This window comes from Eurosta solidaginis, chromosome 3, assembly GCF_040869045.1.
Source record: "Eurosta solidaginis isolate ZX-2024a chromosome 3, ASM4086904v1, whole genome shotgun sequence".
In the NCBI taxonomy this organism is placed as follows: domain Eukaryota; kingdom Metazoa; phylum Arthropoda; class Insecta; order Diptera; family Tephritidae; genus Eurosta; species Eurosta solidaginis.
In genome coordinates this window covers 232,179,081-232,204,831 of record NC_090321.1, presented here as the reverse complement: position 1 = coordinate 232,204,831, position 25,751 = coordinate 232,179,081, and the positions used below count along the sequence as shown (strand labels likewise).

At 37.9% G+C, this 25,751-nt stretch overlaps 3 protein-coding genes across 7 annotated transcripts; 2 read left to right on the top strand and 1 right to left on the bottom strand.

The window, feature by feature from the left end:
• Positions 1–281: 281 nt before the first annotated feature.
• LOC137247009 (cytochrome c oxidase assembly factor 1 homolog) lies at positions 282–5,364 on the top strand. Its single transcript, XM_067778076.1, has 3 exons — positions 282–490; positions 4,865–4,987; positions 5,048–5,364. The coding sequence occupies exons 1-3, from the start codon at positions 334–336 to the stop codon at positions 5,200–5,202; spliced, it is 435 nt and encodes a 144-aa protein (XP_067634177.1). The 5' UTR covers positions 282–333; the 3' UTR covers positions 5,203–5,364.
• Positions 5,365–8,723: 3,359 nt separating this feature from the next.
• cpa (F-actin-capping protein subunit alpha) lies at positions 8,724–19,649 on the bottom strand. Of its 4 annotated transcripts, none has more exons than XM_067775532.1 (5): positions 19,533–19,649; positions 18,989–19,390; positions 14,509–14,678; positions 14,256–14,429; positions 8,724–11,450 (listed from the first exon to the last, which is right to left on the bottom strand). In XM_067775532.1, the coding sequence occupies exons 2-5, from the start codon at positions 19,227–19,229 to the stop codon at positions 11,175–11,177; spliced, it is 861 nt and encodes a 286-aa protein (XP_067631633.1). In that variant the 5' UTR covers positions 19,230–19,390; positions 19,533–19,649; the 3' UTR covers positions 8,724–11,174. The 4 variants fall into 4 exon arrangements, with proteins under 4 accessions (XP_067631633.1, XP_067631635.1, XP_067631634.1 ...); XM_067775534.1 differs by having other exon boundaries at positions 18,989–19,424; positions 19,533–19,626; XM_067775533.1 differs by having other exon boundaries at positions 19,456–19,584.
• A 675-nt stretch (positions 19,650–20,324) lies between these two features.
• LOC137245222 (synaptic plasticity regulator PANTS) lies at positions 20,325–21,849 on the top strand. Of its 2 annotated transcripts, none has more exons than XM_067775536.1 (2): positions 20,325–20,483; positions 20,544–21,849. In XM_067775536.1, exons 1-2 carry the CDS (start codon positions 20,412–20,414, stop codon positions 20,940–20,942), a joined length of 471 nt encoding a protein of 156 aa, XP_067631637.1. In that variant the 5' UTR covers positions 20,325–20,411; the 3' UTR covers positions 20,943–21,849. The 2 variants fall into 2 exon arrangements, with proteins under 2 accessions (XP_067631637.1, XP_067631638.1); XM_067775537.1 differs by having other exon boundaries at positions 20,344–20,479.
• Positions 21,850–25,751: the final 3,902 nt, after the last annotated feature.

Genomic DNA, 25,751 nt, shown 5'->3' with positions numbered 1-25,751 from the left:
TATATTTTATATATTGTTTTGGATACGTTTTGATCAAGAGACTTATTTTTGGTGGAACGTGCTTGTAATTTTTTGTGTTTTCTTCATTTTTATGAAATTTTCCCGATTTTTAGGTTAAGGCACCATTAATCGATCACATTGGAAATGGATATGGATATAGATATGGTTACGACTATGGCGTTAGGGTTAAGGAAGTTTAATTTGGCCTTTAGTTTGATTCGCAATGGAACAAACCTTTTGTTTTGGGCGATGGCAGCTCTAAATTAACAGCTGATTAAAAAAAAACAAACAAAATGAAATGATAACAAGGTATAAAACAAAACAACTAACAGAATGCGTTTTCCCGCAAATAAAACTCTCGGAAAAATTGCTGTTTATACAGGAGTAGTGTCCATTTCTGCCGTAATGTACATGCGCCATAGAATTGAGGATGGAATAAGAAACTCTGAGTATTATCGGGTAGCAATGCAGACATTGAAGCAACATAAGGGTAGGTGGTACGTATGTATGTATTTCATTGCAAAAAAGCAGAATGAAAATGTGTGCTGGAGTGACAATTGGAGTGGTTGTTGTTGTTGTTGTAGCAATGCTCGCCCCACCTAAATAGCCGCGACCGATCACAAATTGTCATCAATATCCTCTAACGGGAGTCCAAGGAAACTTGCCGTTTCAACAGGGGTGGACCATAAGGAAAGGGGTGTTAGAGGCGTTGGTTCCACATTACAATTAAAGAGATGGTTGGTGTCATGTGGGGACACATTGCAAGCAGGGCATACATTTTGTATGTCGGGGTTGATTCTGGATAGGTAAGAGTTTAACCTGTTACAGTATCCAGAACGAAGTTGAGCAAGAGTGACACGCGTTTCCCTGGGGAGTATGCGTTCCTCTTCTGCGAGTTCTGGATATTTTTCTTCAAGTACTGGATTCACCGGGCAATTCCCGACATAAAGGTCCGACGCCTGTCTATGGAGTTCACCAAGGACCTGCTTGTGTTTTTCCGCTTCATACGGCTGGGTTCTCAGGTGCCGTATTTCCTCAAAATGCTTACGGAGATGACTCCTTAGGCCCCTAGGCGGTGCTGGTTCGTCAATCAGATGTCTGTTGGGATGCCCAGGTTTCTGGGTATTCAACAGAAACTGTTTGGTCAGCATCTCATTTCTCTCCCTGATGGGGAGTATTCTCGCCTCATTATGCAGATGGTGTTCTGGGGACATAAGAAGACAGCCCGTGGCGATTCTGAGAGCAGTATTTTGGCAGGCCTGTAGTTTCTTCCAGTGGGTGGTTTTTAGGCTTGGCGACCATATGGGTGACGCGTAGCACGTAATCGGCTGGCTAATTGCTTTGTATGTGGTCAAGAGCGTTTCTTTATCTTTTCCCCAGGTACTGCCAGCAAGGGATTTGAGGATTTTATTACGGCTCTGAATTCTTGGAACAATTGCGGTTGCGTGCGCACCAAAATGTAGATCCTGATCAAACGTCACACCCAAGATTTTGGGGTGTAGGACAGTCGGTAGCGTAGTGCCATCGACGTGGATGTTCAATATGGTCGACATTTGGGGCGTCCATGTTGTAAATAAGGTCGCGGAAGATTTAGTCGGTGACAATGCCAGGTTTCGCGAGGCGAAAAAACTGGAGAGATCAGGGAGATAGCCGTTTATTTTATTGCATAGCTCATCGATCTTTGGGCCTGGGCCTGTGGCCATTATTGTGCAGTCATCGGCGTAGGAAACGATTGTGACTCCTTCCGGTGGTGAAGGTAGCTTAGATATGTAGAAATTAAACAAAAGCGGGGATAGGACACCACCCTGTGGCACCCCTTGTTTAATTCTCCTTTGTTTTGATGTTTCGTTTCTGAATTGCACCGATGCCTGCCGACCACCCAGATAATTTGCGGTCCACCTTTTAAGACATGGGGGAAGGGTGGACCCTTCCAGGTCTTGCAGTAACGAGCCATGGTTGACCGTATCAAAAGCTTTTGATAGGTCTAACGCTACGAATACTGTTCTATGGTGGGGATATTGATTCAAACCGCAATTTATCTGGGTGCTAATGACATTTAGCGCGGAGGTAGTGCTATGGAGTTTTCTGAAGCCATGCTGATGAGGGGCTAGCTGCAAATGTGCTTGGAAATAAGGGAGCAAAATGGCTTCAAGCGTCTTTGCCACTGGCGATAGGAGAGATATCGGACGATATGACTCACCTACATTAGCTGGTTTCCCAGGCTTTAGTAGCGGGACCACCTTGGCCATTTTCCATTTCTCGGGTATGACAAAGGTGGAAAGAGACAGGTTGAAGACATGCGCTAAATATTTGAAACCCTCTTTCCCTAGGTTTTTAAGCATCGGCATGGCTATGCCGTCTGGGCCCACTGCTTTGGATGGTTTAGCGCGACCAATGGCGTCCTCAACCTCTCTAGCGGTGATGGTAATTGGTGACGCGCTGAGTTTGTGTTTATGTGCGTGTCTATTGGCTCTCCGTCTATCTTTGTCGACCGTAGGATGCATTATATATTGTCCGCAGAAAGCGCTCGCGCATTTTTTCGCATCCGACAGCACCTTATCGCCAAAGGCGATGGAAACTTTGTCTTTGTGCTTAGTCGGATTCGATAGGGACTTTACGGTGGACCAAAGTTTACCCACACCGGTAGAGAGGTTACAACCTCTTAGGTGCTCTTCCCATTTCGCCCGCTTGTGTTCGTCCACAAGCAATCTGATGCGTTGGTTTATATCCCTTATTTGGGGGTCGCCTGGATCAAGCTGTCTTATAAGGTCGCGTTCCCTCGCTAAGCTCGCGGCCTCCGCCGGGAAGTGGGGCCGGATTTCGGGAATTCTCCCGGCGGGAATGAAATGTGCCGAGGCGGATTCAATGACCTTACGGAAGGCACGCTCCCCTTGGCGGGCATCAGTCGGGATAGGGAGGGCAGCAAAGCTGCTGTCTGTTGCAGATTTATATTCTTCCCACTTTCCTTTTTTGAAGTTTATGAAAGTGCGTTTTTCGGTGACGATGAAGTCGGCGGTACGCTCGAACGAAATAAGTATGGGCAGGTGGTCGGATGCCAATGTTACCATCGGCTGCCAGTTGACGCAATTTACGAGTTCTGCGCTCACGATTGAGATATCTGGCGAGCTATGACAGCTTCCTACCATACGTGTGGGGGCGTCTCCGTTTATTGTGCAGAACGTCGTTTCGTCTATTTGATCCGCCAACATCTCACCCCTACTGTCCGCCCGCAAGTTTGAATGCCATAGGTCGTGATGGGCATTGAAATCGCCTAAGATAATGCGATTGTTGCCAGTGAGTAAGGCCTCGATATTAGGGCGGTATCCACTGGGGCAACAGGTGACAGGAGGGATGTAGATGTTGATGATTTCTAGATTTGCATCGCCTGACCGGACAGATAGGCCTTGACGTTCTAAGACATTGTCACTGCGGTCGATGCCAGGATCAAATATATGATATTGCACAGAGTGGTGTATAATAAATTGGAGTGGTCTCATGTAACTGTAAACTTACGCAATGGAAAATGCAGTACAATTCGATGACTAATCAAAGTACGCCTCGGCCCATATGTGTGGGATTCAAGGGGTTGATAAGCACAATACAACCTTTATAGCTCCCAAAACCTAATTGCAACCTCACCTCCGCTAGGGGAATCTTGTTACAAATATGAATGTATCATACACATATTTAGCAGGCGAGGCTCTGGCGACCACAAGTTCCTCATGGAACTAGGGTTGGGGGCGGGATGGCCTAGAAGGTTTATGTATCATATAAATCGTTCCCGAGATGGTCGGCCTAGTACCTTAATGGTGCTTTGTTACCGGATCGTACCGGATCTGTATCCGGCAAAGGACCATCAACATCGATAACACTCCCCAAAATATTCGAGGAGTGTCTTTGTCGTTAATACAACAACAACCCATATGTGTAATATGTTGAACTAGAAGTTAATTGAGATTAAGAGGAATCATGCGAAGAAACAAATACAATACTGCACTTATGCTGTTACGTCACTGAAATATCAGTTATAGGCTTGTAATTTCTTTTGCATCTCAAGTCGGAAGAGCAGAAAGTCCTGTTGAAGGCCAAATGCAATGTTGTTGTTGTTGTAGCAATGCTCGCCCCACCTAATAGCCGCGACCGATCACAAATTGTCATCAAATGCAATGGAAATTCATAGCACATATTATTTACTACTCCCGTTTTTCACTTCGGAATTGTAAAGCTGTTCGCTTCAAACGATGTAAACACTTCTGATGATAATAACATCTCTGTCATCAATGAAATTTACTCTAATAGTAATCGCTTCCAGGATTCCCCGTCTTTTTTTTCGCCGACATAGTTCCCTGTGACATGTACGAATTGGACGACTACAGCCAACCAACGACGGGCAAAAGCAATTTTTTCGTTCTCTCGGCAGTCGTGTCTAAGCAACCGAAAGACTTATTTCCTTTCAGAAGAAATACTATCAATCCGGCAGCACTGCCTATATCTTCAAGGCGATCAGCCATCCGATTCCACGTTATGCAGTGGAAAAAATTACAAACTTGCATTCAGAATGAACGAGGGACAATAAATATATTTTGACGAACTCTCTTAAGTTAATTTGAAAAAATACGCGTTCGCTTCTCTAGGTTCGAATGTTAATTGAATGAACGAATGTAAGGCGCGATAGCCGCCGAGATGATTTTAGACCGAGCTTCTCTTCCAATTTGCGACGTGCTCCCTTTTTAATTTTTCCTACAAATTGGCGGGAGGAGACCTACTTGTTTTATGCCGACTCCGAACGGCATCTACAAGGCAGATGATAACTAAGATAATTAATATTTGCAAATTAAAATATGTATATGTAATTCAATTGCAGGTGCTGCTAGTTTATTGGGTGAACCTATTAAAGATCTGGGTATAGATTTAACCAATAAGGAAAATTTTGCGTATGGACAAAATGCGCATTTTGAAGTGAATGTAAAGGGTCCCAAAGAGAAAGGTAATAACGGTACAATTTATTAAGAAGTTTTTGTGCTGATCGCAATAAATATATATTTAGGCAAAATGTACTTTTGGGCAACGCATATACCTGAGCAGGGATGGCAAACGGATCGTTTAGAATTGGAAGTGCATTCACAACCTGAAAAACGTTATCTTATAAAAAAAGCTGAAGAATTGGTGATAAGTGAAGAAATTACAGAAAATTCAAGTTGAGACGAAGTTATATAAACAAGTAAAGGTGTCTAAGGTGTAACCGAACATTATATACTCGGTGTGAGCTTCAATTTCAGATAAATTTCTTTTCTACCTAACGCTCTTAAAAAAAAATTGTCTCCCCATTTCCTCTTACAATAAAACTTGATAAGTGAAATCTCATTGCTTCAAAACATTTTTTTGCTAAGTTATAGCTACGACCCTTTTAAACTTGTTTTATGTAAACGTGGGCGTGGTCTTTAACCGATCCCGTCCATTTTTCTAGAAATATTTCCCGCTATAGGGCAAATTCGTGTACACAATTTCATTACGATATGTTAATTTTTCTTCGAGTTATGGCTCCCGAAATATAGAATATTGCTTAGTCATAAAAGGGGCGGTGCCACACCTTTTTTTTTAATTTGAAGTTTTTCCTATTTATTGTTATAAATCCACTTGGGGAAATAAAAAACCATTGATATAAAGCTCTTTTTTGCAAATATATAGCTTATTTTATTCCTCCACGACCCTTTTAAAAATCTTTTATATAAAAGTGGGCGTGGTCCTTAACCGATTTCGTAAATTTTTCTTCAAAGCATTCCTTATAGTAAAGGAAACCTATATGCCGAATTTTGTTACGATAGGTTTAACGATTTTTGATTTATGATTAATATTTGAAAAATTGATTTTATCGCAAGTGGGCGATGCCACGCCCATTTAAAAATTGTTTTTCAAATTTTTATCAAAAGTCTCAATAACAGTCCACGCGTCAAATTTCAGCATTCTAGGTGTATTATTTACTAAATAATAAGCATTATAAATTTTACCAAGTAGCGCAACTAACAGCTGATCGGTGAAAATTCGCACATTCACACGCACAGTTCTCGACTCAGTTTCACAAAAAAACTTTAGATTATTTAATTCAAATTTTAAAGTGAGATAATCCTTACAAATTTATGTATACAGAATATATATGGTGTTTTTGTTGTTATTAAAACAATAGTTTTATTTATATTGTAACGATTTTACTTGCAACTCCTCTTATTTGCAATCCTCTGCTAAGTTCGAATCACTAAACTGTTGAATAAATAACTCCAATTTGTAATAATGCAAAATGGCCTTTATTAAGGTACTTCACAATACACTCAACTGTGCAACGAATAGCTTGCTTAATAACCACACTGATTGATAGCTCAATGAAACTCTACTATTCAAAATAATACTGCTATTGCTCGCTAGATATCGTCTTAATCGCAACTGCTTGACAACTCAAATCAAACTGAATTACTTCTTACTCGCCTGCATCGCTTTTATAGTTTACGCTGCATACTTCTAGGCTCTTCGATTTCCAGAAGTTACTAGTTGTTTCGGCTACAAAATCGCCAGCCACAACTACGTGCACAAATTATTGCTCTCTCTTGTGACAACTCAGATAAGGTATATGCATGTGTTTGTAGTTTACAGTCTCCCGCACACACATAAGCGTATAAGTAAATTCATCGGTGTGTGACATCTCATCTCTCGCTGCCTTGTATGTAAATGTTGGTCGTCGGAATGTGTACATGTGTGTAGACGCAATTATTGATTCGTTTATGTAGATACATAATGATTGAATTATTGATGTGCATTCACGTCACTGCTTAGATCGGCTTAGAGCTGGCAGCACTCCTTAGTTTTGCTAATATTCGTAACAATATTAAAGCTTTTATCATTGAATTTCAACGCATAATTTAATTTTGGACTTTCCCTTTTAAGTTAATATATTGTTCTTTTTAGTATTAGTTTTAGTTTGAGTTTTATTTGAATTAATAAATATAGAATAATAAACATTATCATTCTATATATATATATAAAAGTGGGCGTGGTTATCATCCGATTTGGCTCATTTTCAATAGCAATCTATTCTGCATCCAGATAAGCTCGTGTACCAAATTTGGTGAAGTTATCTGAACATTTACCCAAGTTATAGTGTTAACGGACAGACGGACGGACGGAAGGACATGGTTCAATCAAATTTTTTTCGACACTGATGATTTTGATATATGGAAGTTTATATCTATCTCGATTCCTTTATACCTGTACAACCAACCGTTATCCAATCAAAGTTAATATACCCTGTGTGCAAAGCACGCTGAGTGTAAAAAATGGTAATAGTCTAGTTGAGGGGTCGACTGCTAATACGCTACCAAAAATATTGAGAGAGGTGTCAAACGACGCGTCTTGAAATCAGTATTAATAATCCGAAGGCGGAAAATACAAATTTTAACTCGTTCAAAAGATATTAACGAAAAACCGAAAAAAGACCCGCGGGTACCTCCGAAACCGGGGGTGGGATCCATAGTATTTTTGCGCAGAACACCTTTCTGCGTTGGCGGCCTTTGGCCGCGCTTATAAAAAATAACCCTGGGCTACGTCATGCCAAGTCCGGGTGTGTGGTATAATCGTGGCTGCCGCCACGTTGATGCACAATTTTTTTTCAACTACAAATATCTCCGGACAGAGATAAAATTTTTCTTTTCTGCCTTCGGATTATTGTTCTCGAGATTAATTCGCGTCTTTTGACACCTCTCTCGATATTTTTGGTTGCGTATTAGCAGTCGACCCCTCAAATAGACTTTTACCTAAAATTTTATTGGTATGAAGGAAAGTTTTGTAAAACAAACAAAAATATATTTCTTAATTTTAGCTCAAGAGCGCAAGGATAATTAAATCACCATGTGTTTGCTGGTATTATATATTTAAATAATTGGTCGATATTTCGGATTCACTCTAAAACCATACTCAGGACTAAAATAACAAAAGCGTAAGAATAACAAACATTGAGCTCAATAAAAACTCGAAAGTTAAGATACATATATCGTCGGTCCCATGAAAGTCTAGTATAAAGTTCGTGAAACTTGTTAGTTTTCCACTTGAACACCGAACTACATTGGGCATTGGGGAGTGTTATCGGTGTTGATGGTCTTTTGCCGAATGCAGATCCGGTACGTTCCGGTAACAAGCACCATTAAGGCACCAGCCCGAACTTCTCGGAAACGATTTAGTATGACCACATGAAACCTTCAAGCATCACGCCCTCTCACCCCTAGATCAATGAAGAACTAGGGTGTCGCCAGAGTCTCAGCTGTTAAAGTAACAGGATCTCCGCGGGTAGCTGAGGTTGAAAATTGGGTTTAATTTGGTTATATTTTGTGCTGGCAACACCTTGAAAAGGTTGCGCTACACAACCCCTTAAATCAATGTTGGATTTTAGTCGCCTCTTACCACAGGCATACCTGCCGTGGGTATATTCTAAGCCCCCTAACCCGCTGTGCTTGTCTTCCACGCAAATAACAAACAGTGCTAGTTGTCGACGCGAACATGAAGCATGTAAGTCTTCCATATGAGTTCGATTCTTGCTTGGTTTGCATGGCACCTATATCGTCGGGCTTAGGATAATAACAAACATCAAAAACAAAAAAAAATCAAAATTTCAGTCTGCGGGATGCATGTTTATGTGCATAGGTGAATTTAAACTTTGTAAATATTGAAATAATCACTAATTTTTTGTTTCTTTTGTAAACTAACTTTATTAAAACTCCATTTATTTATATATTTTAGTCCCTTATTTAATATATTACTTTTCTTATTTACTGCATTCAACGACAAAGGCGACAAATGGTGATGCAATATGCTACACTGAACTGCTGAATTCGCAATGATAGCCACCATTATACATATATGTGACCCGGTCTATGAAAAGGTGGCTTATGACTAAAAAAAAAACAGCTGTTAAGAGCTGTTTCTCCCAAAAAAACAGCTGTTAACAGCTGTTCCTTGCAATTTCTTTTTTGAGGCCTAAGCCACCTTTTCATAGACCGCGTCACATATTTAAAGATATTTATAATTAGATACGAGTTATATATGTATGTATATATAAGCTTTTGCGGGCTAAGATTAATGCAAGTGTTTCTCCTTTTTTGCAAAGTAAATGTAGGCGAATTCTAAATATCAATGAAAAATATGCATGAGCACGCTTGCGAAGTCGTCGAAAAAAATAAAAATTTGTTGAACAACATGATTTTGTATACTAAATATTTGTGCCAGGTTTGAAAAAATAGTTATTACATGATTCAATCACAAGACAGACACATTTTTTGACAATTGCAACCATTTTGCTCCCCAAGCGAATTTTCGAAAAATATTAGTAGTAGAAATAGGAAGCAATCAGTTTGCAAATACCCGATAAGTACTTAACTGTATAATTCCTTAGAAAATTTTTTTTATTTTATAGTGAATTTATTAACTATGCCTCGATCTATTAGTATGGCTGAACATTGAACATGGGTAATTTTATGAAAAGTGTGGACACCAAGAAATCGGGTACTTTGGTAACCTATGAACATACGAAACCTAAACCAATTCAAAATTCAACGTTCAACGTCAAAACATCGACTATTAAATCGATTCACGTAAGGATGTCATTAGTAAATAATGGATATGCCATAACGAAATGTACTTATTGGCCATGTTAACTTATTCAGGTAAAAGTCTAGAACAGGAGTCTACTGCTAATACGCGTCCAAAAATATCGAGAGAGGTGACCTCGACAACAATAATCCTAAGGCGGAAAAGAAAAATTGTATCTCTGTCCGGAGATATTTGCAGTTGAAGTTGGCAATTTTCATGTGGTTGTTGTAAAGTTTTTGTGCACTGAAAAAGATTTTGTGTACAAAGGGATTTTGCACGCATTTAATTTTGATCCCACCTCATTGGTGGACCGGCCAGGGAAATTTTTCTAAGCTCGGCTGAAGGCCGTCAACGCAACCCGGGGTCATTTTTCGGTTTTTCGTCAATATCTTTTGAACGAGCTAAAATTTTTATTTCCGCCTTCGAATTATTGTTGTCGAGGTCAATACGCGTTTTTGACACTTCTCACGATATTTTTGGGCGCGTAATAAAAGTCCTATTAATTCCGTATGTTCGGAACATTCGTCTCCATTTAAGAATTTGGAGAACCGGTTTATATTTGGAATATTATGAACGTATTCCGAATATTCTAAATTAACAGTTTATTCGGAACGCTTCCATAAATACTTAACGGAAGCTTTCCGAAATTTCATAATAAAAAGGTGAATACTCCCTGTGTAGAAGGACCGCACAAAAGCTTAACTCTTCTGTCAAAGTCAAGGTAGGAATATAAAGTTCTAAGACAATAAGCCATTTTCTTATATTTTCGTTTTCGTCAGTTCATTGCGGCTGCTGAGTAGCGTATCACCCCATGTCGGCTGCCTGTTCAAAATCATGCTATCTCAAAATATTTTTAAAAAATTTCCCAATTCAGGATTAGTAATAAAACTGTCCTATATTAGAGTTAGATTGAAGAACGCTTCATCTCAGAATGCTTTTCGTTAACTCCCTCTTATGTCAAAATGCATTGAACTTATTCTCATGTAGGGAGTTTTGGAAACAAATTTTGAGCTAGTGTATTTTTGAATGAAATGCAAATGCAATGCTAGTGCATTTGAATGAAACGTACGGCATTGTTCAAACAATTTCTGAAGGAATGACCAAACCAACATAACTTTATCAATTTACGAAATATTTAGTAAAAAATTAATTATTCCCCTAAAACCTGTCGGCATTTACGAATTTATTATCACTACTAATATACTAATAAAGGTACTTTTCTACTACAATTTTCGCTGAAGGGGATTGAATTTTCCCCGTTTTCCTTACTTCATAAAAGCAACCCGTCCAAATTTTTCAATTCTCTAATAATTGAATCATGTACTTATTACACATATGCAGTTACATTATAAAATTATATTTTAGAATTCGCCAATTTTTTATGTACTGTTTTGAACTTATTTACGTTTAACAGTTAGGGGAAGGCTGGTAGGCCGCTTCAAAATATTATATTGTTGTAAATGTTGTGCGACTACACCTGCCATCATAACTTTCCCCTCCTTTGACGACGACGACGTTGACGTAGCTTCAAGGTCCACCGTATCTTATTGTGTTTTTAATTCTTTACCAATACTATATGTAACAATTTTCCCCCAATCAATTTTAGTTCTTGTTATTGGCAGAAGGCGTCGCATTGCTTTAAATGTTGTATCGGACATTGTTTGATAATTTTCCGAAATAGCCAATTGATATTCGTTTTCATCTTCTTCAATTAAACGTATGGCTTCCTTTGCGACTTGCTGTTCATTCGATACTACAACAGATTCACGAAATTCCTTTGTAGAAACTAATTGCACATTCCCATCCTCGTAATAATGCACCTATAATACAAGAATATTTATTTCGAAGTTTATACCAATTATACACAGAGCCTTAATGAAATATTTAGTACACTTGTACCACTCTCGTGTTGTTCGTTCAACCACCATCAGCCAGTAAGCTTTGTTTCATAATTAGTATATCGACTTCTTATATGTATTCAAAACCCTCCATCAGCAATTTTTAACGAAAATGAGTTTTACATGGTGAAATGATATCTGACAGCTTTAAAACTTAGCTCAAATGGTATTAATTCTCGATTTTTTAAATTATCCATATCGAAAATAATTTTTATTCGGCCAGGTCCATTGCCCACCGTTGAAAGGCGTCATTCTCAACACATACGCTACAACCAAAAAATATATTTTCTTTGCTCTGCAAAAAACCTCTACCAATAATATTTCTATAAAAGTAATATTTATTCGAAAAACAAAAACTTCTATCGGATTTTTTAATTAAATTAAGCTGAGTTTAGAACAAAACAAGTAAAGGTGTCTAAGTTCTGGTGTAACCGAACATTATATACTCAGCGTGAGCTTCAATTGTACATTTCATTTCAGATAAATTACTTCTCTACATAATACGTGGCACCGCCCGTTTAAAAAAAATTTCTCCCCATTTCCTCTTACAATTAAACTTGATAAGTGAAATATCATTGATTCAAAACTATTTTTTGTTAAGTTATAGCTTATTATTCTAGTATACGACCCTTTCATTTATTGATAAGTTACATTAGTACAATGAAATCTATGATCTCGTATAGTACAACAGTATATGGAACAGCAAAAATACATATAATTCTTAAATCTAGGCAAGATCATAACACAAGAAACAAAAGAAACAAATACAGATATAGAAAGATAAAGCATGAAGTCAATAATCACAGATAAATTATTATTTAGATAGCGAAGCTTGTGAACAAATCAACTAGAGAGTATTGATGTATTTTACCGGTAGTAAGCATATAAAACTCTTCTAAAGTTGCTTTTAGTAATACTACTGTGAATGGACATTGGTATCGAGTTCCAAGTACGAATGGCATTGACAAAGAATAGCTTAATATAATCAGATCATGAGTCCGGGAGGACCTAGTAAAAATTAGCTTATCATAAAGATATCTAGGTTCCTTACATATAATAAGTCTGCAGAGAAAAATACAATTTCTGGCCTTCAGATAGTCAGCTATATCACACCCTAGTAATCGTGTTCTCCAATTCGAAATATGGTCAAATTTGTCTAACCCGAACACAAGTTCGGGATAGCATATAGCCGGCAAAATTAGCTGTATTGCAAGTTTTCTCCTAACATGGAGATGGGTAAACGCCGCTGATGTTCGAAGGTTCCTTAATATATAGTACACTTTGCAGACAATAGAGTTTACATGATCATCGCATGTCAAGCTACTGTTGATGATAAAGCCAAGATTGGTAACTTTTGGCACCAGTTTTAGAACATTACCACCAATATATAGAGGAGGAATATTTGAGAAATATTTGACTAGTTTTATATCTAAGTTGCCGTGGTCTTTAATCGATCCCGTCCATTTTTACTAGAAATATTTTCTGCTATAAGGAAAATATGTGTACACAATTCATTACCATATGTTAATTTTTCTTCGAGTTATGGCTCCCGAAACATAGAAAATTACTTAGTCATAAATGGGGCCGTGCCACAACCATTTTCAATAATTTTAGTGTTTTCCAATTTAATGTTATAATTCAATTTAGAAAGTAAAATTTTATTGATACACAGCTCTTTTTCGCTAAGATATTGCTTATTATTTTCGTCTACGACCCTTTTAAAAATCTTTTATATAAAAGTAGGCGTGGTCTTCAACCGATCTCGTCCATTTTTTCTAGAAATATTTCCTGCTATAGGGAAAATTTGTATACCCAATTTTATTACGATCCGTTTATTTGTCCTCGAGTTATGGCCCCGAAACCTAGAAAATTGCTTAGTCATAAAAGGGGTGGTGCCACGCGCATTTCTTAAAATTTGAAGTTTTCCCTATTTATTGTTATACACTTGGGAAATGAGATAACATTGATATAAAGCTCTTTTTTGCAAAGATATAGCTTATTTTATTCGCCCACGACGATTTTAAAAATCATTTATGTAAAAGTGGGCGTGGCCCTTAACCGATTTCGTTAAAAGCATTCCTTATAGTAAAGGCAATAATATTTGTAAAATTGATTTTATCACAAGTGGGCGGTGCCACGCCCATTTAAAAAAAATTTCAAATTTTTATCAGGAGTCTCAATATCAGCCCACGTGTCAAATTTGTGTATTATTTGTGTTTTCCAAAATGTTATATATATAAAAAGTGGGCAAGGTTATCACCCAATTTCGCTCATTTTCAATACCAATCTATTCTGGGTCCAGATAAGATCATGTACCAAATTTGGTGAAGATATCTCAATATTTACTAAAGTTATCGTGTTAACGGACGGACGGACATGACTCAATCAAATTTTTTTTCGATACTGATGATTTTGATATATGGAAGTCTATATCTATCTCGATTCCTTTATACCTGTACAACCAACCGTTATCCAATCAAAGTTAATATACTCTGTGTGCAAAGCACGCTGAGTATAAAAACAATTTGAGTACACAACGGGATTTCTTTATCTATTGGGGTACCTCATAAAATCGTTTTTTTTTTTTTGCTTTTTGCTCTCCTGAAAAACTGGGGATTTGTCTGATAGAGTACATTGAATAAAAAGCGACGATATGATACTCGCATCAAATCATGAAGTGTTCGTTAAATATTTGCATTGTATTTGTGTTTTTGTTACTTAGCCAACCTGCAATTTAAGCACCCCTTTAAGTTCAGCACTGCCGTTACCAGGCTGCAAGGTAAGAGTCCATTGTGATCTCCATCGGCCATTCCAATAGTTTTTCGGTTGAAATTGATGATCCTCAATGCAAAATGTAAGTACTATTTGGCCTCCTTGTGACTTTCCAAATACAGAGGATACCTTTAATTATACAAAAACATATTCGCTTAATACTTAACATTCATCATATGAAGATATATGTATATGCATGAATACATACGCCATTCCTATAATGGCTGTTTGTGTAGTTGATCGCTTCTAAATCGAGAGCAGCACGCCACGGCTCAGATGCTACGTCAGGTTCCATATCCTGATAGTCACTGGCTTCTTTACGTAGATGATCAAATTTAAATGACTGCCTTGTACGTGGATCATAAAAACGTCCATTGCCTGGGATATTTTTGTATGTTGTGTAAAACGAAAGCAAATAAGTATAAATATATAGTCACAAGTGGAAATGTGTTGCATTTCCTGGTGTGGCACACATACAAGGTTGCGTTAGACTAAAATAAACAATTTTTCTTCGATTGCACACAAATTTCCTGTTTATCAAGTTTTATGAACTTAGTAGTTATCCAAGTTGAATGAAAGTGAAACAGGATTCACCACGGATAGGTGAGGTTGACAATTGGGTTTGGAGAAGCTATATATTGCGCTGGCAACCTGAAGGGTTGCGCTACACATCCTCTGGAATCTGGTATTTTAGTCGCCTCTTACGACAGGCATACCTACCGCGGGTATATTCTGATCCCCGTCCTCCGTCATACTCCGCAGTCTCATATTGAAGTTTCGTAGTCTACATATTTTGAAAAATTGCTGAAGTTCTCTTCCTTGTTGCAATACAACATATAGCTCAGTAGGCTCTTACTTAGATGTGAGACGAATTCTATTTTATTCGAAGATTTTTTGGTTCAAATATCTTATAGCGTCTCTCACAGACCCATCGTAATAGAGGTTGTTCGCTAAGTTCCAACAAATTAGGAGCCACATCGGGAAGGAAGATACTACCATGTTATGTTAGTACTTTAAGCACTTACGTAACTTGAAATTAATTGCAGGTTTGTGTGACCGTCATATTGTGCAAATGTAAATACATATGTAATTTGCGATAACTATTTTTAAATCATACAATACAAAAGATCATTTTGTTCATTCGATGCCGAACATCTAAACAAATATCTACAAATATGATGTTATCGTTAAATTATGACTAAATAGCCTATGAATAGGAAATAATATCTAAGCACTTTTCGTTCAAATTAGTATTCCGTTTAAGGTAAATGAATAAACGAAGGCAACAACAAGCGCAGTAAGACGTTAAAGTGGTATCTGTTGAAGATACTGATTATATTGACGTTAACTTTCGCTATCCTGTAATCAGATAATTATGCGATGAAGTGCATCTACCGGCGAACCAGGCTTTAAAAGGATGAACACAAGTGGGCGAAATGGGAGGAGCACCTAAGCGGTTGTCATATCTGCCGGTGTAGGTAAACTTTGGTCCACTGTAAAGTCCCTATCGAATCCGTATAGGCACAATGACAATGTTTCCATCGCCTTTGGCGACAAAGTGCTGTCGGATGCGAAAAAATGCGCGAGCGCTTTCTGCCGACAATACATAATGCATTCTACGATCGACAAAAATAGACGGAGGGCCAACAGACACGCACTTAAACATAAGTTCAGCGCGTCACCAATTACCATCACCGCCGAAGAGGTTGAGGATGCCATCGGTCATGCTAAACCATCCAAAGCAGTGGGCCCAGACGGCATAGCCATGCCGATGCTTAAAAGCCTAGGGAAAGAGGGTTTCAAATATTTAGCACATGTCTTCAACCTGTCTCTTTCCACCTTTGTCATACCCGAAAAATGGAAAATGGCCAAGGTGGTCCCGCTACTAAAGCTTGGGAAACCAGCTAACATAGGAGAGTCATATCGCCCGATATCTCTCCTATCGCCAGTAGCCAAGACGCTTGAAGCCATTTTGCTCCCCTACTTCAAAGCGAATTTGCAGCTAGCTTATCATCAGCATGGCTTGAGATAACTCCATAGCACCACCACCGCGCTAAATACCATTAGCACACAGATAAATTGTGGTTTAAATCAGAAGCCTTACCATAGAACAGTACTCGTAGCGCTAGACCTATCAAAAGCTTTTGATACGGTCAACCATGCCAGGTTACTGCAAGACTTGGAAGGGTCTACCCTTCCCCCATGTCTTAAAAGGTGGACCGCAAATTATCTGGGTGGTCGGTAGGCATCGGTGCAATTCAGAAATGAAATATCAAAGCCAAGAAGAATTAAACAAGGGGTGCCACATGATGGTGTCCTATATCCACTTTTGTTTAATTTTTACATATCAAAACTACTTTTGCCACCGGAAGGAGTTACTATCGCTTCTTACGCCGATGACTGCACAATAATGGCCACAGGCCCGGGCCCACAGATCGATGAGCATTGCAACGGAATAAACGGCTACCTCCCTGATCTCTCCAGTTTTTTCGGCTCGAAACCTGGCATTATCACCGACTAAATCATCCGCGACCTTATTTACAACTTGGACGTCCCAAATGTCGACCATTTTGAACATTCACGTCGATGGCGCACTACGCTACCGACTGTCCTACACCCTAAAATCTTGGGTGTGACGTTTGATCAGGATCTACATTTTGGTGAGCACGCAGCCGCAATTGTTCCGAAAATCCAGAGCCGTAATAAAATCCTCAAATCCCTTGCTGGCAGTACTTGGGGAAAATACAATGAAACGCTCATTACCACATACAAAGCAATTGGCCAGCCGTTTGCGTGCTACGTGTCCCCTATATGGAAGCCTAAAAACTACCCACTGGAAGAAGCTACAGGCCTGCCAAAATACTGCGCTCAGAACCGCCACGGGCTGTCTTCTTATGTCCCCAGAACACCATGTACATAATGAGGCCAGAATACTCCCCATCAGGGAGAGAAATGAGATGCTAACCAAACAGTTCCTGGGACTTAAGGAGTCATATCCGTAAGCATTTTGAGGAAATACGGCACCTGAGAACTCAGCCGTATGAAGCAAAAAAACACAAACAGGTCCTTGGTGAACTCCACAAAAAGGCGCCGGCCTTTATGCCGGGAATTGCCCGGTGAATCCAGTACTCAGGGAACAGTACCCAAAACTTGCGGTAGAGGAACGCATACTCCCCAGGGAAACGCGAGTCACTCTGGCTCAACTTCGTTCTGGATACTGTAACAGGCTAAACTCTTACATATCCAGAATCAACCCCGACATACAAAATGTATGCCCCGCTTGCAATGTGTCCCCACATGACACCAACCATCTCTTTAATTGTAATGTGGAAGCAACGCCTCTAACGCCCCTTTCATTATGGTCCACCCCTGTCGAAACAGCAAGTTTCCTTGGACTCCCGTTAGAGGATATTGATGACAATTTGCGATCAGTCGCAGCTATTAGGTGGGGCGAAACATTTCTACAACAACAACAACAGTGCTAAATTGACTTATTGTCCATGAAACCCACTCATACGAAGTTAGGGAAAATAATAATTTTAGAATACCTTACTTTAAAACGGAACCATAATGATGGCTTAAAATATTTTGATAAACTTCCAAGCCATATAAAAAATAGTAACGATTCTAAGATAACATCTTTGACTTTTTCATGTTCGTGACACCATGACTGAGCGTGTAAAACTATTAACACCTAAATCTAGTAGCTGTCATTGGATGAACCAGGATTGGCTCGCCCAAAGCAAATACGTAGACTGATGGATCGGAGACCTAAGCATTCCAACCTTCCGTTTGGTTTGGTCTTGAAAAGTTGTTGTTGTTGTTGTAGCGATAAGGAAAAGAAAAGGAACACCTGGTACTGACAGTCGCTATGTTGATCGGAATTAAGTCCTTTCCGATAACAATAATAGAATACTAAAATTATTTTGCCTCTATAATAGATGGTTTGGCAGTATTGGCTGATACTAAAACCAATTTTGCATCTATGTATAAGAGCTGAAGTTGACTTCATAACTCGTAATTTGGAACTACAAATTTCTGTGCCGTTCGGAAACTCATACGTACGTATTTAAGGTTTCACTGCTACAACAACCACAGAAATAATAAGTAAATAATTATGGGTCGGGGAATTGTATGTATGTATGTATTTATTTGCAATTTTTTTTTCTTGTGGTTGTCATTACTACTCGTACTAACTGATGATTTCAGAGGTCTGGTTTCATATGCGCTCTCCGATATAAAACAACGAGATGACAAGAAATTACCTACATTGTAATGTTTTGGTGAGTATTTAAATCAGTTCTATCGTCCCTGATAAGGGTTCTAACAGGGCACGCATGGTGCTAGAATGGGGGCAACGACCTTCGACTATTTTCGCAGCTGCAGATGTACAAAAGAGGAGTGTCCAGCACCTACTCTGTCATTGTCCATCATTTAGTAGGCGTTAGTTGGTCATCCTTGGTAAACCTTTTCTACATGACCTTGCTGAGGTCTCTAGCTATGAAGTCAAGGCTCTAGCAAAATATATAAATTCGACGAAGTGGTTTAACCCGATTTAGGCAGGGTGGGGTCCTCTTGAGACCGTATAGGGTATTACAGTGAGCTGTTACCATAGTGTCCAGCTCAGCCCTTGCAACATAACCTAACCTAATGTTTTGGTGTAGACTTCCATATCTAACACGACTTACCCAAATCATTATATTCTGATATAATAGCGTTATTTTCACTGCCTTCAATATGTACAGGTGTTAACTGCTCTTTATTATATAAAGCAAAGGCATGACTAGCTCCCTCCTTTAATAACGCATCATTATTCAGTAATTGACGTACATCGGTGAAAACTTCATTGAATTCACCAGGCGGTGCATGCATAATAAAATCCGAGACGATTCGCACTTTCTCGGCATCGCTTATTTGTGGTTGGTCCATTTCGTTTCAGTTGGCAATTTAATTGATGTTCGACAATAGTTTTTTAGTAATGCTTTACAATGAATGAAATTTTAAGTGGCAAATTTTGTTGTGACTCAAGCTCTTTAATATCTTCGAACACGGTTATACACATAAAGACACACACCCAAATTTAGTGATCTCTAAAAAGATTTTGAGGTTTTTAGTGAAGTACATCTAAATAATAAAAAAAAAGAACACACTAAACTTTATTCATTTTCAAATCAGTATGATTACATATGTGCCCAGAAAAATATTTCCTGCAAGTTTTCAAAGTTTATTTACCTTGCTGTAAATTTATTGCCTTAAAAGAAATTGTATAGAAAACAGCGATAAAAAATTGACAGTTATGAATCAGTGACAGCCAAGGCGAATTCATTACAGGTGGTGTTATCCCATCAGCTGATTGCTTCTTCTTGATAATTTTCCATACAAAGCCTTGTACTACAACATGTCAGTTAATCGCAATCAATGAAAATTTTCTTTTGACTTGACATTCTTTCGCACGGCGAATTGGTTGAATTCGCTTAGCCACCACCTAGTATAGATTCGCCTTGGTGACAGCAGTGCGAAAAGAGAAACTGAAAGAAACGACAAACCACAAACAATGACAGAAGCAAGGCGAATCTATACTAGGTGGTGGCAAAGCGAATTCAATCAATTCGCCGTAAAGTAGAATGTCAAGCAAGGCGAATCTATACTAGGTGGTGGCAAAGGAAATCAATCAATTCGCCGTAAAGTAGAATGTCAAGTCAAAAGAAAATTTTCATTGATTTCGATTAACTGACATGTTGCAGTACAAGGCGTTGTATGGAAAATTATCAAGAAGAAGCAATCAGCTGATGGAATAAGGCGAATTCATTACAGGTGGTGTTATTCCATCTGCTGATTGCTTCTTGATAATTTTCCATACAACGCTTTGTACTGCAACATGTCAGTTAATCGAAATCAATGAAAATTTTCTTTTGACTTGACATTCTTCAGCACGGCGGATTGGTTGAATTCGCTTTGCAACCACCTAGTATAGTTTCGCCTTGCCTTGGACAGAAGTAAATAGAAAAGTCATCGATAACTAATCGATAAGATCGATGAAAGTATTAGCTACTGTTTGCGAACTCTACCTCCAACTTTTCTTCAAGTTTCGTTGTTAAATAATTTATAAAAATGTGTAAGGAAAATGAAAGCTCACAAAATAAAACCGAGACATCTGAATCAAGGATGAAAGACGCATGGTCTGTAAGTTGTTTCTATAAAACATGTTTAAAGATTAATTCATAACTTCCAATGTTTACACAGATTCGACCATGTTCAGTGTATAGGGATGAGTACGATGATTGCACAAGTATCAAAGCGAGGTTCCACCAGTATTTCATATTTGGAGAAAGTGTAGACTGCTCACAATGGAAAAAAGATTATGATAATTGTAAACGTTATCAGGAATCAAATGGCAATGATGTTGCAGCAAGCGAAGCCATAATACAAAGTGAAACGGACAGGCGTCGAAAACGTTTAGAAGCACATTTTGGCAATACAACGTGGTCGAGGCGGAAACTACCACCGGAAGATTGGTCAAAGCCTTTACCTGACTGGATAAGGAAGAAAAACGAGAACACATATTTAGAGATAAAACAAAAAGAACTTGATGGGCTTACGCCAGCCGAAAAGCCTGACAAATTCTTCTGTGCTATTATGTAGTAGTGCAAAATCCGCATAGATATGTGCACTATTGAAATGTTAATTAGACGAATATTACACAGATTACTATTCCTAATAAGGCTAACGGGGTAAATGCATAATATTAAATTTCTTTTTTTTAATTATCATTATTATTATTTATTTATTTATTACGGCCAGAAGCCTAATTCGTAAATTTGAATATATTACAGTGTTTTATCTTATAGCTAAGGTTTTACAATATTCATATAATTTTGTTTTAAATACTGTTATTTGGTTGCAACTTTTTATATCCATAGGCAGATCATTCTAACTTTTCAACGGCAATTTGAAATTATGTTTGTTCCTCGTATTTATTTGTGAGTTTTCTCAACTAATGCTATATTTTTATTTAAATACTCAGGTACATTTCCATATTTGATATTAAATATGAACATATGTATTTAACTAGCGAGCTTTGCTCATATTGCTTTATACAATGGTTTTTGTAATTGATATGAGAGAAAAATTGTAAGTTTACAAACGGCGATGGTTACTAGGACATGTTTCTGAATTTCACTTCTTCATCAGCTAGCTTTTCGGGAGCTGAGCGTTGAACTCGAATCTCCAACATTCATATCAGTGCAAGCCTTTAGCTGCTAAGCCATATGAATGTCCCGTTGTTCGCTGTACAATTGGTCTGTAAGAGTTGCCTTTTTGTTTATATTTTGTATTTTTTTGTATTTATTAGGCAATTCATCCCAGCACAACAATTTGGCAAAAATTATTTTATAGTGCTAGTCGGTAAAAGGCATAAAATAGGAACAATTTAAACTTGAAACTTAAAGCTAATGACTATGGCTAAGAAAAGGTTACAATAAATAATATATTTAATAAATAGTAAATAAATAAAATAAGCGAATGATAGGGTACATTTGCTTAGAAGAAATCAGTATTTTAATTGTCTAGGCTATTATAGAAACTTGTTAATTCTTTATTGAAGAGCAGAGCATTGCTTATAAGCCTAAGTCTAGAAGGGAGCGAGTTCCAAAGACGTATGGAAGTAATGAAGAACTGGCGATCAGATATTAGCATATGATGTCTGAAGTGGGTAAAGAGAACAGATCTAGACGACTGGAGAAAATTTAGCCTCCGATACAAATAGTCAGGTTCCTTCATATATATTAAGTTATGTAGCGTAGTGAGCGTTTTAAGTTTAATAAGGTTATCGAAAGAAATGTAAGCATGATGAGAGACGTGGTGTAGTCTTTTCAACCCATAGACGTATCTAGCAATGTTGTTATAAACAACATTAAGTTTCCTATTACATACATAGTCACAATTAGAGTAAACCTCACAACCATAAAGGAGCGTAGGTATTAAGTACGCTTTTGCTATTAGTAGACGAATATGTAACGGAGTAAAATATTGTGTAAGCCAGAGTGTACGAAGCATCCCATACACTTTTCCCAATGTGCGGAAGATGTGATCTTTCCATGTCAAGGTTTTGTTAAAAACTACACCTAAATTTTTTGCCGTGTCAACATATTCTATAATAGTGTTGTCTAAAATTAAATTTTCCATTCCACTTTTATCTAGTGACCTTCTATGAATGACTATACATTTCGACTTCTTAGGGTTAAGACATAAGCCGTTCATAGAAGCCCACGTACCAATTTGACATAAATCGCAATTTAAGTTATTAATACATGAACTGGTACGATCACTAGGACAGCACATATACAATTGTACGTCGTCAGCATAAATGTGAATATTACAATACTTGAGAACACCAGGCAAATCGTTTATATACAAAACAAATAACAGGGGACCAAGGATTGAGCCTTGTGGGACTCCTCTTAAAACACTGACGAAGTCAGACTTTCTGCTACCAACACTAACTGCCTGAGTTCGGTCGGCCAAATACGATCTGATTAGGGCTGTTGCACAGTTGGAGAAATTAAATAGGTTGCCCAGCTTCTTGCAGAAAACGGTGTGGTCGACCGAGTCAAACGCTTTTGAATGGTCGAGAAGAGTCAAGAAAGCAGTAAAAATTTTGTCAACTTGTTCTCGAATATCCTCTATCACCGATAGGAGCGCCGTTTTACAGCTACGATTTGACCTGAATCCAGACTGGGAATCTGTGAGAAGGTTATTATCCTGCACATAAGTATTTATCTGGCAGAGCAAAATTCGTTCGAGGACCTTGGAAAGGAAAGGCAGAATAGCTATAAGTCTATACTCCTTGTTTTGCTTGGGGATTCGGATTACCTTAGCAACTTTCCAACATTTGGGAAATACACAGGACGTCAGCACAGAGTTAACCAAGTAGGTTAAGTGAGGAAGGATTTTAGGAAAAATTATTTTTAAAAATTTCGGACATATACCATCGAACCCCATAGCATTACACTTTACTGAAAGAATGGCTTGAACATCACAATCATCGACACTAGCAAACTCAAGAGGACCAAAATCAACATTAGCGCGAATACAATAATTGTAAGCACATATATTGTCAGTTGAGATTGTCAGAGTTACAAAATTTATATTTATCTCGTTAATGTCTACATCAGGGAGGACAGAAATATCGCATTTGGATTTTCCGATACCAATATGTTTAATCGACTTCCAGGTTTCCTTCGAACTCAAAGCAGCACTAAACTTGTTATTATAAAATTTCTGCTTAGCTGACCTAATGGCTTTGTTTGCAGCGGTCCTAGCTGCTTTGAAGCAGTTGTGAGCCTCCAGGGTTTTGTATCTTTTCCATCGTGAGTAAGCAAGTGGAGTGGAAAGACATCTTTTGTTTCACACTTAACCAATCTAAAGCCTTCAACATGTCAGCCGTTCGTGTATCTCTAGGTTTCTGAAGAATAAATCTCATGCATCTATTTTGAAGCTTGTCTACTTCTTTATCCTATATTATGAACAAAATGGGCCGGCAGTACACGAAGTGCGGTTCTAAAATTGATTTGTATAAAATTAGTTTGTACTTTTTTGAATGAATTTTTAAGTATTGTGTAGGATTTATTTTGAATTAAAAGCGCAGCAACGACTACCGCACAAATGGGCGGCTGTCGTTGTGATGGTAGCGTGCTCCGCCTACCACACCGAAGATCCTGGATTCACGCCCCGGGCAAAGCAACATCAAAATTTTAGAAACAAGTTTTTCCAATTGGAAGAAATTTTTTCTAAGCGTGGTCGCCCCTCGGCAGTGTTTGGCAAGTACTCCGAGTGTATTTCTGCTATGAAAAGTTCTCAGTAAAAACGTATCTGCCTTGCAGATGCCGTTCGGAGTCGACATAAAACAAGTAGGTCTCGTCCCACCCATTTCTAAGCAAAACTTAAAGGAGCACGACGCAAATACTATTATAACAAAAATGGAACATATCCAACCTTTCTTACTAAGGAAAAATTTTATCAGGTTTATAGACCTTTATAGAGTAAAGACATCTAAGTTCGAAAGTAACAAGACATTTACATAGGTGCTCGGGTAATAAAGGCGGTGGAGGATTTAACGGCATGAAAAAAGTTGACATATTCATAATCATATTTTAACTTATCCATATCAATTGGCATCAATTATGTGTGCCTTAACCTAAAAATCATAAAAATGAATACACACAAAATTACGATCATATTCCACAAACACTTGTCTCTTAGTCAAAACGTATTCAAAACAATAAATAAAATATACAAAAAGCTAATAAATTCAGCAACTCAAATATTTTTAGGTTATGGTTATAACGAAAAACCAATTGGTTGGCTATGGTATGGTTATGACTAGGGCATTATGGCACGGCACCATTGACCAATTGCACTGATTTCCATAAGGTTGGTTGGGTCAGCTGTTTTATATGGATATGGATACGTCAAGTTTAAACGGCCCTTTAAACATAGCCGTTCATGGTAGCACATACACCCATTTAACCCAGATCACAACTCTCAATTATAAATAAACCTGAGTCATGGCGCAACTATACATATAGTTCCGCCATGACCTTAGATAAGGGCTAATTAAATTTCCTTAAGGCCAAATTAAACTTCCTTAACCCTAACGCCATAGTCGTAACCATATCCATATCCATCTCCAATGTGATGGATTAATGGTGCCTTAACCTAAAAAAAAAGTTAATAAATTCACCAACTCAAATATTTGTAGGTTATGGATATGGCGAGAAACCAATTGGTTGGTCATATATGATATGGTTAGGGCGTTATGGTATGGCACCATTAATCGATTACATTGATTTCCATAAGGTAGATGCATTTCATAGGAGTTTTTTCACTTGTTAAATTAAAGGGAATGCATCAAAATAGTTAAAGGAAATTGGTTCTTTTAAGAAAGAACACTTATTTGTACAAATTTATGCTAAAATATGTATGTACATTCTACCACAATATTATCACTGTTAATACAACAACAACTACAACCACAATATTCTTTATTTTAAGTCGAAAAGTATAGCAACGGTAGAGCTCTTAGTATACATATTTGATGCAGCCATCCAGAAATTGCGCAAGGATTTTTTAATAAGGCTTAAATAGATTTTGGCATATGACGAAGGACGAATTCAACTCAACTTGGCTGCCAGAAAATTGCTTTGCTGAATGAAAGCAGGCAATTCCGGCAGATTTGTGTTATGCGGCCGTCTTCTTCTTATGTTCCGCTGTTGATGTTGCTGTGGCACCAATTCATTACTCATTTCAGTGAATACGACATGAAATGCAATAAATACTGCGCATTGTTTATATTTAATTTCTTAATTTCCAACAAATTTGCAACAATAATTAAACTTTTCAATTTTTTAACCAAAATAAGAAATGTGCAACGAAATTTCAATTGACAAAACA

Bases quoted from the DNA above. Each gene is read 5' to 3' on its own strand.
- LOC137245222 (XM_067775536.1), top strand. From the start codon at position 20,412: ATGTGTAAGGAAAATGAAAGCTCACAAAATAAAACCGAGACATCTGAA. The intron at 20,484-20,543 runs GTAAGTTGTTTC...ATGTTTACACAG, and splicing joins GGATGAAAGACGCATGGTCT to ATTCGACCATGTTCAGTGTA.
- cpa (XM_067775532.1), bottom strand. From the start codon at position 19,229: ATGGACCAACCACAAATAAGCGATGCCGAGAAAGTGCGAATCGTCTCG. The intron at 14,679-18,988 runs GTAAGTCGTGTT...AAAATATCCCAG, and splicing joins ATCAGAATATAATGATTTGG to GCAATGGACGTTTTTATGAT. The intron at 14,430-14,508 runs GTATGTATTCAT...GTATAATTAAAG, and splicing joins ACAGCCATTATAGGAATGGC to GTATCCTCTGTATTTGGAAA.
- LOC137247009 (XM_067778076.1), top strand. From the start codon at position 334: ATGCGTTTTCCCGCAAATAAAACTCTCGGAAAAATTGCTGTTTATACA. The intron at 491-4,864 runs GTAGGTGGTACG...ATTCAATTGCAG, and splicing joins GACATTGAAGCAACATAAGG to GTGCTGCTAGTTTATTGGGT. The intron at 4,988-5,047 runs GTAATAACGGTA...ATATATATTTAG, and splicing joins AAAGGGTCCCAAAGAGAAAG to GCAAAATGTACTTTTGGGCA.